General features: G+C 51.3%; 1 protein-coding gene across 4 annotated transcripts in view; it reads right to left on the reverse strand.

Moving 5' to 3' along the window:
• Positions 1–716: 716 nt before the first annotated feature.
• The window catches only part of Cblc (Cbl proto-oncogene C), a 17,234-nt gene continuing 7,344 nt past the window's right edge, over positions 717–10,606 (reverse strand). Inside the window, exons 6-12 of one of the 4 annotated variants that reach the window (XM_029479154.1) lie at positions 10,033–10,120; positions 7,673–7,804; positions 6,934–7,095; positions 6,498–6,575; positions 2,582–2,688; positions 2,411–2,485; positions 717–880 (exon numbers count right to left, since the gene is read on the reverse strand). In XM_029479154.1, the coding sequence (XP_029335014.1) occupies positions 2,476–2,485; positions 2,582–2,688; positions 6,498–6,575; positions 6,934–7,095; positions 7,673–7,804; positions 10,033–10,120 (577 nt within the window). In that variant the 3' untranslated portion in view covers positions 717–880; positions 2,411–2,475. Of the gene's footprint in view, positions 881–1,349; positions 1,432–2,410; positions 2,486–2,581; positions 2,689–6,497; positions 6,576–6,933; positions 7,096–7,672; positions 7,805–10,032; positions 10,121–10,606 lie in introns of those variants that run through there. The other 3 variants (XM_021167706.2, XM_021167707.2, XM_029479155.1) reach the window with 3 other exon arrangements.

A 10,606-nucleotide genomic window follows, 5' to 3' on the forward strand; every position in this document is an offset into this window, starting at 1 on the left:
TACCACTGAGCCACGCCCCCAGCCCCTCACTGGGCTATTCTAGGCAGGGGCTCTACCACTGAGCCACGCCCCCAACCCCTCATTGGGGGATTCTAGGCAGAGGCTCTACCACTGAGCCACGCCCCCAGTCCCTCACTGGGGGATTCTAGGCAGGGGCTCTACCACTGAGCAACGCCCCCAGCCCCTCCCTGGGGGAGTCTAGACAATGGTGGTTCTGCTAATACCTACAGGTCCCAGGACCTACTGATTGCATCCCCCGATACAATCCTGAGCCAGAACCATCAAGTGAGACCTCTGTCTCTCACCCCCCAACCCCCGCTTCGGCAACCCCAATCGGTTAAATGATAACCACCATCACCTGCTACTCTGATGGACTTTTGATGAGCCACTGATGAGCAAAAGGGCAGTGACACCCTGCCTTATAGTGACAGTGCAAGCAGCAGGTGACTATAGCATGCTCAGGTCACTGGGGAACCTGTGCTGTCCTCATCAAACCGGTTCTGTAGAGCGGTTTCCGTCGCTGGCCGTTGCTGGCTAGTTGCCAGCTCTCCAAGCTGCTGCTGGGATTCTGTGACTGACCCAAAAAAATCCTCTCAATAAATTCCCTTGTGTTCCTGAAGTGGTTTTTGTTACTTGTTATTATTTGTTACTTATCTGTGAGTCAAGCTTTCCAGCCCCCTTCCCATGGGACACGGACTCCTCATCTCTATAATCTCAGATGTCCCCTCTTCCTGGAAGCCTTCCCTGATTACCTGGGTCAGGCTAGGTGCCTCCCTCTGGCTTCCTAGAGTCTCCTGGTGTCCCCTTCCAAGTAACTTTGCCCATCTTAGGCCAGCTGAGGTCTGTCTTCATTGGACTCTAGGTGCATGGTACAAGTGGCCTGGTGGACAATGGATAAGAGAGAGAGGGTGTGGAAGCCATGGGCTGGTTGAATCTAAAATAAATGGAGCCTGGGTCCCTCCAGAGTCAATGAGAGTGCTGGAGAAGATTCAGCAGCTTGCTTGAAACCAGTGGTTACATTATTTTTTGAGAATGGGTGAGAGGAAAGGGCGAGGTAGGCAAGTGAGGTCTCTAACTGCTGAAAACATCCAGAGGGATTTCTAGGTTTAGGTCTCAGACCCTCAGGGCTGGTGACCGGATGGTGGGCAGGGCTGGGTGCGTCATGACCTGAGAACTGTGATGTAGGATTCCATTTCTGATGGAGGAGGGGCTCCTGGGTGGGAATATCTGAGGGGGGGCCCACCCTGAGTTAATCGGGCAGGGTCAGGGGTCAGGTCTAGACCCATCCTTCCCCAGAACTACGACGCCCCCTGGTGGCATTGTTGGTCTCTGTCACACACACAGGAGGATTGAAAGATCAGGATTCAATTTATTTCTGCCTTGTCACTCCTTCCAGCCCCAAGGCTCCCTTCCTCCAGTCCAGGTGCCCTGCTGTGTGGAAGAAAAAGGTGTTAGAGTTTTTAGTCACTCACTCACTCAGTCTCACGACCTATCTGCTTTTTGATACAGGATTTCCCTGTGTAGCCCTGGCTCTCTTGGAACTCACTCTGTAGAGCTGACAGGCCTTGACCTCTGTGTCTGCCTCCTGAGTTCTGCGATTAAGGGAGTGTGCCACCATCGCCCTGCTTATTTATGTTTAATAATAAAAGCAGTTTATTTTTAATTTGTGTGTGTGTGGGTATGTGCACATGGGTGCAATGCCTGAGGAGGCCAGAAGGGGGCGATGGATTTCCCGGAGCTGGCGATGCAGGCAATCATGAGCCACTTAACAGAGATGCTGGGAACTGAAACTTGGTCCTGGACAAGAGCAGGGCCCACTCTTAACTGTTGGGTTCTCCCTCCCAAACCTCGTTTGTTGTTGTTTAGAAACAGAAGGTCAGCAAGGCAGCTTAGCAGGAAAGGCCTGCACACCTGACGACTTGAGGTCCAGTCCCATGGTGGCAGGGGAGAGTGGACTCCCCGGAAGTTGTCCTCTAACCCCCTACATACACCGCAGCACGTGCCATACCCCCACCACAAAGGAAATACATAAGTGCAATTGGAATTTCTTTCTTTCTTTCTTTCTTTCTTTCTTTCTTTCTTTCTTTCTTTCTTTCTTTCTAGAAAAAGGTAAACCTCATGTAGCCCAGGCTGACCTGGAACTCATTATGTAACAGAGGATGGCCCTGATCCTACCTCCATCTCCGAAGTGCTGTGATTACAGACCCTTGTCGCTACTCAGTTTACAAAATGCCAAGGACCACTGACCCCGGAACTTTGAGGCAGACAAACACTCAAACCAAAACCCACATCACTAGACTCCCTCTCCGTTGTTTTTTAGACAGGGTCTTGAATGCCCTGATGATAACTGTGCCAGGTGCAGTCACATCTGTGATGGAGAGTAATCGGAAGGGAAGCAAGAAAGACTCACCTAGCCTCTGGGTTTTGGGCATAACTCGGGGTCCTGTGGGGTCTGCGGGAGGGGTGTTTTCCCTCTCAGGAGCTTCTGCCATGGAGAGAGTCACCAGGTGGTGTTGGTTTCATGCGACTCAGTCTTTTCCCTCTGTTCCCTCTCCCCCAAGACCCTGAGTCCTCTACTTACTCTGTGGCCTCCTCCCTGGCCCGGGGCCTGGAGGTGACTTCCCACAGAACCGAGGCCATTTTGGGGAGAGGAAGTGGAGGTCGGAGCCTGGGCAGGGCGAGTGGTGCCTGAAAGGAAGGGAGTAGGGAATGTTTCCTGGGCCAGTGAGATAGCTCAGTGTATAAAGGCACGTGCTGCCAAACCTCATGTCTTGGGTTCCATCACCAGGGCCCACGAAGGAGAAAACTTAACTCCTGCAAGTTGTCTTCTGACCCCCACAAATGTGCTGAGACAGGCAAGCCCATGTGCTTGCACGTGCATATGTGTGTATGTGTGTATACACACACACAGAGACAATTAAGAATAAAAATAAAATGTAAACAAAAGAAAACAAAACCAAGCCAGGCAATGGTGGCGCATGCCTTTAATCCCAGCACTCGGGAGGCAGAGGCAGGCGGATTTCTGAGTTCGAGGCCAGCCTGGTCTACAGAGTGAGTTCCAGGACAGCCAGGGCTACACAGAGAAGCCATATCTCAAAAAACAAGCAAACAAACAACCAAAAAACGAAACAAAACAAAAAATTGGGAGGTTATCCTTGGCTACAAAGCCAGTTTGAGGCAAGCCCAACCTTCAGTGAGGCCCTGTCTCAAAAATACTTATATATTCATGCCACAAACATTTCTAGATTACTGTTCCAGACTTTGAGGACACAGTCATGAATGAGAAAAATCTTTGCTCTTGCAGAACTGACAAACATGGAGAAATAAAGAGAATTGTTCTCGAAGTGCTAGGGCCAAGGTTGGGAGGGGAGTGGGGGGGCAGTGAGGTGGGAGGAGGTGGGCGGCAGCTCTCAAGTAAGGAAGTCGCTCAGGTGTTCCTAGTCCTTTCAAGCAAAGGAGAGTAGTTGGCTAGAGAGAGGAGGACAGCTGCAAAGGCCTCTGGGTAACTGGAGTGACAAACCAGAAAGGGGGGAGGGGGAGCGCCAAGCTAGAAGGGGCGGGGCTTGTTGCCTGTTGGAAGGGCAAGGCTTGGTAGGTAGCCTAGATCCATAAATCACAGGACTGGGGCCCAGTGGTGGTGGCGCCTTTAATCCCAGCACTTGGGAGGCAGAAGCAGGTGGATCTCTGAGTTCAAGGCCAGCCTGGTCTACAAAGTGATTTCTAGGACAGCCAGGGCTACAAAGAGAAACTCTGTCTTGGAAAAACAACAACAACAACAACAACAACAACAACAACAACAAACAAAACCACACACACAGAGAATGTAACCAAACAACTAAAAAAGAAAAAAAAAAAATCAGGACTCGGAAAGCTGAGGCAAGAGCATCCGGAGTTCAGGCACAGCTTTGGCTTTGTGTAACCTGGTCCTGCCAGGAAAGCGCACACGCAGGACTGTACAAGAGTCTCCATTACAATTGTTATGACCCTGGAATGCACACCATCTCATCCAGAGCATTTAGATCTGGTTCCCAGGTCTAAATCCCCTATGCTCGTGGTCTCTCAGTGTCTCCTCTGGTTGCTGGGATCATAGCAGTACCCACCTTACTAGGCTGTCACAATAATGGTGCATGTGAGGAAGCCATGAGACTCCTTTAAAAAGGAGGGAGGGGCTTTGGGCATGGTTCAGTGGCAATACATGCCCGGAGGCCACTGGAGAAGGGCTAGGGTGAAGCTCAGTGGGGTACTTGTCTAAAATAAATGAGCCCCTGGGTTCAATTCTTAGAACCTCAAAATAAAGATGGGAGGGGTGCTGGAGAGATGGCCCAGTGATTTAGAGCAAGATTAAGCCCCCATACCACCTGGTGGCTCACAATCATCTGTAACTCCAGTTCCAGGGGATCTGCTGCCCTCTTCTGGCCTGTGTAGATACTGCACTCACCTTTATGCACACAGTACCTACCCAACATACATGCATCGGGCCTACACACATTATACACATAAATGAAAAATGCCAGACATGGTGGCACAGGCCTTTGTTCCCAGCACTTGGGAGGTTGAAGGATCTCTGTGAGTTCTAAACCATCCTGGTCTACAGAGCAAGTTTCAGGCGGGGCTACATAAAATTAAATAGCCGGGCGTGGTGGCACATGCCTTTAGTCCCAGCACTCGGGAGGCAGAGGCAGGCGGATTTCTGAGTTCGAGGCCAGCCTGGTCTACAAAGTGAGCTCCAGGACAGCCAGGGCTATACAGAGAAACCCTGTCTCGAAAAACCAAAAAAAATAAAAAAATAAAAAAAATTAAATTAAATAACAGGGCTGGAAAGATGGCACAGTGGTTAGAGTCACAACTAAGAGTTTCCAGCACCCAGACTGTGCCTTAAACTGTCTATAACTCCAGTTTTAGGGGATCCAACACCCTCTTCTGATCTTCCTGGACACCAGACATGTATACATATACAGGCAAAACACAAACACTAAAATAAATAAATCTTTGTTTGTTTGTTTGAAACAGGGTCTCTCTGTGTAGCCCTTGGTGTACTGGAACTTACTTAGTAGACCAGGCTGGCCTCGAACTCACAGAGATCTGCCTGCATCTGCCTGACAAGTGCTGGGATTAGAGACCTATGCCACCACATCCTGCCTAAAACTAACTAACTAAATATGATGATGATGACATCGACAGTGGTGGCGGTGGTGATGAGAAGGAGGAGGAGGAAGAGGTGGGGTGGGCGAAGGACCTAACAATGCCAAGAGCATTTGAACTGCTCTGAGAAGTACGGTCACCTTTCTGGTAAGGGGTGTGCCCAAGGCTTGCTCGTCCCTGATGTGTTTGGGAGAAGGAAGGAGTAGGAGGCTCACAGGAATGTGTAGAGGGCAGGGAAAGTCTCATGCCAGGCACAGGGCACGGCCTAGGCCAAGGTGCACCCACGTGGCTGGAAGTGACCGGCAGGCTGCCGTCCTGGCTGTGGCCCCTCCTTGTCCTCGGGGAGCCAGCTGAGTGCCTCCTAATGTTTCCATTTGCCTTTGGCCATGGGTCCAGATCTGTTTTTAGCTTCCCTCCCCGGGTGCTCCGGCCCCCCTCCCTGCTGGCTCTCTCTCCTTGCTGTGGTAGAATAATGTTCCCGGATTTCCTGAGCTGTTTGAAGTCAGCTGGGTATTGATCGCAGCCAGTGTGTACTTAGCTAGACGACAGGGACAGTTGCCTTCCCCATTGGGGAGGGTCTCAGAAGGCCCAGGGGTGGGAAGACAATGCAAAACAGAGCTCATTTAAGGAATGAACATGTGGGAGCTGGGCTGAAGAATGCATTGTTCACCCCAAAACTTAGGAGGCTGAGGCAGGAAGATGGAAAGTTTAAGCCAGCCTAGAAGTCATAGTAAGAACCTGCCTTCAAAAGGACGGGAAAGAGGAGGAGGGAGGGGAGGAGGGGAGGGGGAGGGGAGGAGGGAGGGGAGGAGGGAGAGGAGAGAGAAGTGAGAGGAGCATAAGGGGGAGGAAGAAGTAGAGGTGGAAGGAAAGAAAAGAAAGGCAGGCTGGAGCGATGGTTCAGTAATTAAGAGCACTGGCTGCTCTTGCAAAGGACCCAGGCTCGATTCCCAGCTCCCACATGGCAGCTCACAACCATCTGTAACTGTAACTCCAGTTCTAGATCCAACCTTCTCTCTTCCGGCCTCCATGGGTGCTACATGCTCACGGCGCACAGAAATACATGCAGGCCAAACACTAATCTACACAAAATATTTCTAAAAATTAAAAATAGGCCAGGTGTGGTGTGGGAGCACTGGGAGGCAGAGGCAGGCAGATCTCTGAGTTCAAGGCCAGCCTGGTCTGCAGAGTGGGTTCCAGGACAGCCAGGGCTACACAGAGAACACCCCCCCCCAAAAAGGGAAGGGGATGGCATCTTAGCATTGTTGCTGAGTATGTGACCATTCCTGTGACCCCCAGTGTGGCTACGCCAGGGTGAAGTGAGACCCCAGCCACCCACCTCAGACCTCACTCACCAGTGTCAGCCAGCCTTTGTCTTGGGGTCCTTGAGGGAACTGATCTTCAGGGGGTAGTGGGGGAGCAGAGGGAGTCACCTAGAGAATACAGAGGAGGCAGATTATGGCTATGTTCCTCACACCTACACGTGTTTTTACTAGTGGCCAGCAGGGGGCGCTGGGCAGCCTCTACATACAACAGGTTCAGGGTCTCTCCCCTCAGGTCAGACTGCCAGGGAAAGCCAGGGCAGCCAGGCACAAAGTCAGGAACATTAACATCTAAGCATCCTGTTCTAGACCCTCCTCCCTCACACCCAGAGTCCAGGTCCCAGGCCCCCTCCCTCAGACCCAGATGTATTGAGTCTAGCCTCCTCCCTCAGACCCAGGACTTCAGTATCAGCCCTCCTCCCTCAGATCCTCAGAACAGTGGTTCCAGGTCCCGCCTGTCTCTGCTCACCGGCCCCAGTTTCCGCTCAGCAGCCTCCTGGTGACAGTTGTCTCTTGAGTCATCTGCAGCAGTCCTGACCTCCGTTGGCCTCTCCTGTGCCTGACAGATACTCACAGCCTCTCGACCTTTGATCTCACAACGGCAGAAGGGACAGGTCTGGCTGTCTGAGTTCTAGGGACAAAGAGGAAAAATGTCACTCACCTTGTTGTCTCCTGTGTCCCTTCTGACTTCAAAAGACCTCCAATAAAAGGAGTGCGGGGGTTGGGGGGATGGCAGAAGAGAGCCTAGCTCTGGGATGGGAGGCGGGTAAAGGGAGGCTGGCATCAGGTTGGGATGTGGCTGGTATACTCTGAATCCAGGAGGGACCCACAGGCTAGGACCTAGCCCAGCAGAGCTGCTGAGGCCTGTGCTGTAGGCTCTGTGGGACTGACCCACTCTGCACTATGAATGATGGTATCTTATGTTCTATTCTTTGAAGTCAAGGTCCAGTAAGGGAAGCTATTGACTCCACAAGGCCTGTTGCGAGGGAGAAACGGAGCCCCTTTTAAAACATATTAAGTAGCAGCTCAGGGAGAAGTGGAGGGTGGACTCGGCCTGAGATGGCTAAGGCAGCAGCAGTGTGGAGAGCCCCACCCACCAGACCTCTGTTCTCTCTGGAGCCCTGCTTCCTCAATGGGAGATCCAGATGGGGCTTTTAGGGGAGGGATGGGGAGGTGGGGGCGGGGCAGAGGGCAGATGGCAGCCCCACCTGCCAGGCAGCCAGGCAGCAGCTGCAGAGAAGATGCCCACAGGGCTCGATCCTCACGTCCTTGTCCCTCTCTGCGCAGATCTTGCACAGCTGGAACGTGGAGTTCATGGCTTGGTAGAGCAGCAGTTGCTCCTGGGAGAAAAATGGACAGGGGTTGGGGTGGGGGTGGGGGGCTGGTTAGGAGGATGGTTCTCGAAATCTGTGCCAGCCTGCATACTCTCCCAAGTTCACGGCTGGGGCTGGGGATTAGCATGGTTGGCAGGTTTGCCTGATTTTCGGGAAGCCTTGGGTTCTACCGCTAGCCCCACATAAACTGGATGTGCCTGCAGAGGTCTGTAAATGGTAGCACTGGTGGGGGTGGGGGAACAAGGACATGCAGGAGGGTCCCCTTCAGTTACACAGGGACTTTGAGGCCAGCCTGGGGTTCATGAAACCTTGTCTCTCAACCAAACCAAACCAACAACAATAAAACACAACCCCTCACAGAAAACTGACAACCAGGTGGAAGGCCAGTGCACCCACGACTCTCATCGGTATGTGTTTCTTCCTCTTTCCTGGCCATAGGATCTTACTATGCATCCCAGAGGTGGGACTTAGCCCAAGCAGCAGTGGAATTACAGCCAAGTGTCACATCAGACAAAGCATGTCTTCAACCCTCGACCAGAGACCTGTTTTCTGGATCCCTCGTGATTTGGGAATGCTGGTGCATTTTAGCTATTTAGTTTTAAACAATTCTCTAATTCCAGGGTATCTGACACCCTCTTCTGGCTTCTGTGGACACTATACACAGATGGGGGCACATACATACAGGCAAATACTCATACACACAAAATATATATATATTTTTTTTTTGGTTTTTCGAGACAGGGTTTCTCTGTATAGCCCTGGCTGTCCTGGAACTCACTTTGTAGACCAGGCTGGCCTCGAACTCAGAAATAATTTTTTAAATAATAAAAATAAATATTTAGCTGGGCGTGGCAGCGCATGCCTTTAATCCTAGCACTTGGGAGGCAGAGGCAGGCGGATTTCTGAGTTCGAGGCCAGCCTGGTCTACAAAGTGAGTTCCAGGACAGCCAGGGATATATAGAGAAACCCTGTCTCGAAAAAGAAAAAAAAAAAAAAAAAAAAAAAAAAAATAAATAAATAAATAAATAAATATTTAAAATATATTTTAAAAGTTATATAAAGTTGGGCAGTGGTGGCACATGCCTTTAATCCCAGCACTCTGGAGGCTGAGGGAGGCAGATCTCAGTGAGTTCAAGGCCAGCCTGGTTTGTGCACAGAGAGAAAAATCTTAAATATAGAATGGAATGTACTTAGGCTAAAAAAATTTCATAGTGTCAAAGGTCTGTAATTCCTCCAGAGGCCAAGGCAGGAGGATGAAGAGCTCCAGGCCCAGCTACATAGAAAACCCTTGCACCACAACCTCAAGGGCCAGGCACTGAGGTGTACACCTTTGGTACCAGAAGTTAGGGGGCAGCGGCAGAGGGAGTTTATGAGTTCAAGGCCAGCCAGGTTGACCACCAGCTAAACAAATTCCAGAACAGTCAGGGCTATTAAGAGAGATCTTGAAATAATAATAACCACCACCACCATCATCATGGCGGGGGTGGGGGGCACCCCTCAAAAACCAAGGCTAAATGTCGGTAGCACTCTCTGTACATATGTGCCATGGTGCCATATGGAGGTCAGAGGATGACTCAGTTCTCTCCTCCCACCCCGGGGATGCTGGGAACTGAAGTGATGTCATCAGGCTTGGCTGCGCTGCCTAAAGTCAGTACTCCTGTTACTGCCCAGACCTTTACAGTATAGTCAATAAAGCCATTTCCTTATTTAAAAACATGGGAGTGTGGCTCAGTGGCAGAACCCTGCCTAGAATCCCCCAGTGAGGGGCTGGGGGTGTGGCTCAGTGGTAGAGCCCCTGCCTAGAATCCCCCAGTGAGAGGCTGGGGGCGTGGCTCAGTGGTAGAGCCCCTGCTTAGAATCCCCCAATGAGGGGCTGGGGGCGGTGCTCAGTGGTTGAACTCTAGTGTAGCAAGCATAAGTTTCTGGGTTCCATCCTAAGAACAAAAAGAAAAACATCTTGGCTCTTCTGGCACTGGGTGTCTGCTCAGACTCAGAGCTGATAAACACTCAAATGCATCAGCTATTTTGATGATCTCAGAAGCTCTTTTCTTCATTCGATATCCAAGAAAAAACCTTGGCGAGGAGGCTTGCAGAGGCGACAGTTCCCAGTGGAGGAACTCAGAGAGTCTCAGAGAAGCAAGGGTTGGCTCGTATGTACACGGCTCCAAGCCAGCACCACATCCCCAGATCTCTAAGCTAAGTAGCTGGGTAGTGGACGTGAGTGTGGAACTCACCTCTGACACTTGGATGCGCTGGTAGGGTTCTGCCCGGCAGAGCTCAGTCAGGTCTGGGTTGTGTTTCTTTCCATCAGGGAAGAGGAAGCTGAGGGGAGAACATAGTTGGGCTCTGAGGGGCTGGACTCACAAGGACCCGCTTACCTCATCTACCTGGTGTGCGTGCATTCGTGCATGCATGCATAGGTGTATGCATACATGAGTATGTGCATGTGTGAGTGTGTGTGCGCATGTGCATTAGGACCTGACACGCGCCCACACTGGAACTTCCCAGAGCAAGTGTACTCTCCAATCCCTGGGACAGAACTGTCCACTTGATCATTTTAGAGAAGCTGCACTGAACCGTTGGCCTCCAGCCTGAGAATCAAAAAAGAAATCTAAACCTCTGTCCTTCCAGGATCTGTGTTCTATTTTGTAGTGTTGACCTAGCCTGGAGCATTTTAGGCAGGGGCTCTACCACTAATCTATACTCCCAGCCCCTCACTGGGGGATTCTAGGCAGGGGCTCTACCACTGAGCCACGCCCCCAGCCCCTCACTGGGGGATTCTAGGCAGGGGCTCTACCACTGAGCCAC

This window comes from Mus caroli, chromosome 7, assembly GCF_900094665.2.
Source record: "Mus caroli chromosome 7, CAROLI_EIJ_v1.1, whole genome shotgun sequence".
NCBI lineage: Eukaryota > Metazoa > Chordata > Mammalia > Rodentia > Muridae > Mus > Mus caroli.